Source organism: Cicer arietinum, chromosome 6, assembly GCF_000331145.2.
Source record: "Cicer arietinum cultivar CDC Frontier isolate Library 1 chromosome 6, Cicar.CDCFrontier_v2.0, whole genome shotgun sequence".
In the NCBI taxonomy this organism is placed as follows: domain Eukaryota; kingdom Viridiplantae; phylum Streptophyta; class Magnoliopsida; order Fabales; family Fabaceae; genus Cicer; species Cicer arietinum.
The window spans coordinates 3,468,945-3,473,436 of NC_021165.2; the positions used below are offsets into that span (position 1 = coordinate 3,468,945).

General features: G+C 33.0%; 1 protein-coding gene across 2 annotated transcripts in view; it reads left to right on the forward strand.

Moving 5' to 3' along the window:
* The window catches only part of LOC101506011 (uncharacterized), a 4,776-nt gene extending 3,007 nt beyond the window's left edge, over positions 1 to 1,769 (forward strand). For both annotated transcript variants that reach the window (XM_004503412.4, XM_004503411.4), the window contains exons 8-9: positions 123 to 407; positions 1,101 to 1,769. In XM_004503412.4, coding sequence (XP_004503469.1) covers positions 123 to 407; positions 1,101 to 1,610 — 795 coding nt within the window. In that variant the 3' untranslated portion in view covers positions 1,611 to 1,769. The remainder of the gene's footprint in view (positions 1 to 122; positions 408 to 1,100) is intronic.
* Positions 1,770 to 4,492: the final 2,723 nt, after the last annotated feature.

The following is a 4,492-nucleotide window of genomic DNA, read 5'->3' on the forward strand; positions in this document are numbered from 1 at the left end:
CCTACACGATCAAACCTTGTGTGTTCTTACTGTGTTTTTCGTAGCTGTTTCTTTTGACCCAGGGTTGTGTTCTAACAATTCTGGTGTCTAACTTTGCAATATATATTTGTTTCTCATTTAAGGCATCGGTCGAACACAATGCCTTGGAACTGAAGCAATATATTGAGGAGATTTACTGGGGTTCTGGCAAGCCTGTCATGCTACTGGGACACAGTAAAGGTGGCATTGATGCTGCAGCTGCTTTGTCTCTATATTGGTCTGACTTGAAGGACAAAGTTGCTGGTTTGGCACTGGTACAGAGTCCATACGGTGGCACCCCCATAGCTTCCGATATTCTCCGTGAAGGCCAGATTGGCGACAAAGAAGCGCGGAGGATATTGGAACTTATAATATGCAAAATAATTAAGGTAACCATTCATGCCTTGAAGTTTGTGGGTGGACTTTTTTAATTAAAGTGACACTAAACACCATTTTATAGTCGTCCCTAAGAGGATTTGAACTCCGTGTCTTCAAATTACACCCTTACCATTGAGCTAACACCTTATGAACAAACCCTAAGAATGAACTTTGTCCCTTGTGTGTACTAATTGCTCTCTTTTTTTGTATCTAAAACTGATAACAAGAAGAAAAAAAAGCTGTTATAACTTTTGATGACCATACACACAATGAAATTTGATTCTTGCACAGGAAGCTAGTAGCCCATATCTCTCCCCTTCTGGGAGAGGGAGCTAATTGCTGATTGATTAAGGTGTTTTTCTTTCAAAATGGATTGTTATGGTTTTGAAATAAGATGCTAGAAAACATGTTAAATTTTACTTCAACTTCCTCAATTTTATGCCAGGAATCCAAAGTCCTAATTGCATCTGATTTTGGTCTCTTTTGTTGTTGATATAAACAAAATCAAAACTAATATTGTTAAGTTCAAATACCATAAGGAAAACTTAGGCTTTCTCTCCCTTTCTTTTTTTTTTTTTTGGTTTGGCAAATGTTAATATTTTCTCGTTCACCAAGATTTGAACCCTTGTCCTTTAACTCCTCTAACTCCTTCAACCATTTCTCTCCCTTTCTATTGTTAATTGTATGTCAGTTGTATACTTCAGGGTGACATAAGGGCGTTAGAGGATCTCACATATGAGAGGCGAAAGGAGTTCATCATGAAGCACAAGCTCCCCTTAGGCATTCCTCTGATCTCCTTCCACTCTGAAGCAAGCATTGCTCCCAGTGTTCTTGCAACAATGACACAGATAGCTCATGCAGAACTTCCCCGGCTTGTTCTACCAAAATTTGTGTCAAAGGTGTCTGATTCATTTGTCAAATCAGGACATCAAGTTCCTGTACTGATTCCTGCTTCTGCTGCAATGGCTGTTTTTGCTCTCCACCTGCAGCTAAGATATGGAGAAAAGAGTGATGGACTAGTTACATGTCGCGATGCTGAAGTTCCGGGATCGGTTGTTGTAAGGCCTAATATGAAGCTTGATCATGCATGGATGGTATACTCTTCGAAGAAGAAAAATCCAAGTGAACCCGATGCTCGCGAAATGTGTCAAGCTCTATTTACTTTACTTGTTGAGCTTGGTAAGACAGAAAGGGAAGTGGAGCAAATCGTATAATCAATATGCTTCAATGTCTTTTTACCAAATTTCCTTCCAGTTTAGATACTGTATAATGCACAATTCAGTTCAGTTAAATTTTCTCCAAAATGTGATACTATATAATGTGAACTAGACTTTAATTTTCTTCAATTGTGATGTTTCAGTATTTCATGTTTAGATACTACAGTGCATAATTCGCTTTAGTGCCTTCTTGAAACATTTTAGTTTTTGATTTGGACTCAATTGAAAGGCCTTTAAAATATAAGTATCTACAAGTAGTTGCATTTACTTAAATATATATAGGATTATTGAACAAGAAATTCGACTAACTCTTTCAAAATTTTACGGTATTCAAACAAAGTCAAAGTTTTAATTTATCAAAATATAAATGTGTTCCAGTAAAGTTAAATTTCGAGATCTCGTGATTTGGTGAGAGTTTTTCAAAAATTTTACTTTTTTTATTTGGTACAAAAAGAGGGCCGAAGTCCAACCAAAAAAAAAATGAGAAACTAAAAAATTAAACTCACTCCTAATCATGCAAGTTCTAGAAATATCAATAAAAAAGAGTTGTTTAAGTTCACGTAGGAGGAGACTCTAGAAAACAAGGATTCAAGAATAAAAAATAAGGTTAAAGTTAGTCAATTAATCTGCGTTTTTGTTACCTTCACGCTACATATGAGTAAATTGAATGTGTCAAAACTTCTAGAGAAACTCTTGATTACGCCGAATCAAAGAAGAAGTGTTTTTTTCTTGAAATTGCACTTGTTTGTGACTATGTCAATGAGCACCTTTGAGTCGCTTTCACCTAAACCCCTTGATCTATTTGCCATATGAATCACGAATTAACCTGCCACACCCGTGAAGTCACCATGCTACTTGCATGCCCCCGTCATAGTTAAACATCACCCAACTATGTTGTGACCTCTTTCACCCGATGTAGAGAGTGTCTCGATTAAGATGAGAGTTCTATACATAGGTATTAATACTTTAAAAAGAGAAATTATCCAATGTATAGGGTGTCTCGATTAAAATGAGAGTTCTATACATGAGTGTTAAAACTTTAAAAAGAGAAATTAGGATATGTAATATTGGTATAAACTCGTTTAGTTTTACTCAAACATCCGATGAAAATTCTGTATTATGAAAAGTCACTCTATTTTTATAAAGATATTTTAAAATTGATGGTGTAATATAGCAAAAGGAGGATTAATTATTGCATGATAATATAAAATTATTTTACTTTAAATGCTCATTAATTATTTTAAAAATGTTGAAAGTAAATTTAGTATAGGAGGCAAATTTTCGAGAGAATATCGCATTAATAATTTGAGAGTTCGTTGTTTATCTGTTTCCGAACGTTTGTTTATCCGCTCCCACATATAATATCAAAAATTAAGATTTATTAATGTATTTTACTCAATTTTGCGATACAAAATATTAAAATTCAATAAAAAAATCAGAAAAATGAGCTAACATATGGACTAGCTAGATGAATAAAGTCCTTAATAATTGGTAGCATATAAGTGCTGCAGGGCAGAAGTCAGAACCACCACAAACAAATTCATTAGTGGGTTGGACCATTATTAATTTTGTTGGAAGCACAAAGTCCACACAAAAACCTAGAAATCAGGGCAGACATTGTAGGGTAAATACAGCACATCTCAGATTGAAATTATTAGTACTATTTTTATTAAAATATATTGAATTTTTTTACTCCATACCTTTAAAATTATATGCATCACCCACATTTCATAAAAACTACTATTTAATCTCTCTTTTTTAAAAAACAAATAAAAATCATAACCGAAAAATACTTTTTCAAAACACGGTAAAAATCTTGGAAATAATAGTAGAAAATTTTTTTTTTTTTCATTTTTTAAAATTAGGGACAATTAAATTTGGATTTTTAGAAGATCTCTGGGTAAGAATATAATTTTCCTCCGATTAAGGTTTAAGGAGCCCTATTTGGTGGCCTAAAGTGTAACATTTCATTGCTCTGCCCCACTAGGCCGAGGTATTGTTTGTGTACAAATACAAAGGCACCTAAGAAACATAACTGACAACAAGAGCCATTCTCATGTAAAAAATATGTTGTGACTTTATGTGACATCAAATTCAAATTTTACGTGCAACTAAATGTCTAAAGTACAAGGTATCAGCACCAAATGAGAAAATTGGAACACATAACATATTTCGTTTCTCCATTAGAACATGAAAACATAATAATTTAAACAAAAGTTAAGTATTTATAATTTAATATTGCGTACAAAAAACTAAATACTCCCTGTAAGTATATATAAATGAATTGCAAGAGAGGGAAGGGGGAGCTTGAGAATTTATGATTTACGGAACCGCCAAATTAGTTAGAAAATAGAAACTGTATATGAGCAAATTAAAGGACATGAATGGTACTTAATATTAGACCTACAATAAATGATATTGTCACCAGAAACATTATATTGGTCTTGATTTTTAACTTTCAGAAACTATATTTGTTCGAACATTTGTGGAAGGAAAGGCAATCTCTTTAAATATGTAATGTAACATGTTTGAGCTAGCAGTGACAAATGTAAAAGTTATACTGATCATATGGATATTAATTAGTACGAATAAACTAAATATATAAACATTCAAAAATTTGTAGAAAAAAAATGAAATTTATTTATTTATTTTAGGGACCAATAACACTCTTTGACTTTGTAATGATTAAATTTGAAAGGAGGATATTTGTATATATATATATATATATAACTAACTTACAATCTTAATGCCAACCTCCATATCACAACCTTTTCAAGGATCATTAAGGTTCAACCATGGTTCCGTCGCGCCACTATGAAAATATAGGATTTTGTGTACTTGTGCAATAAGTACACAATGTTTATGCGTAACAATATTTC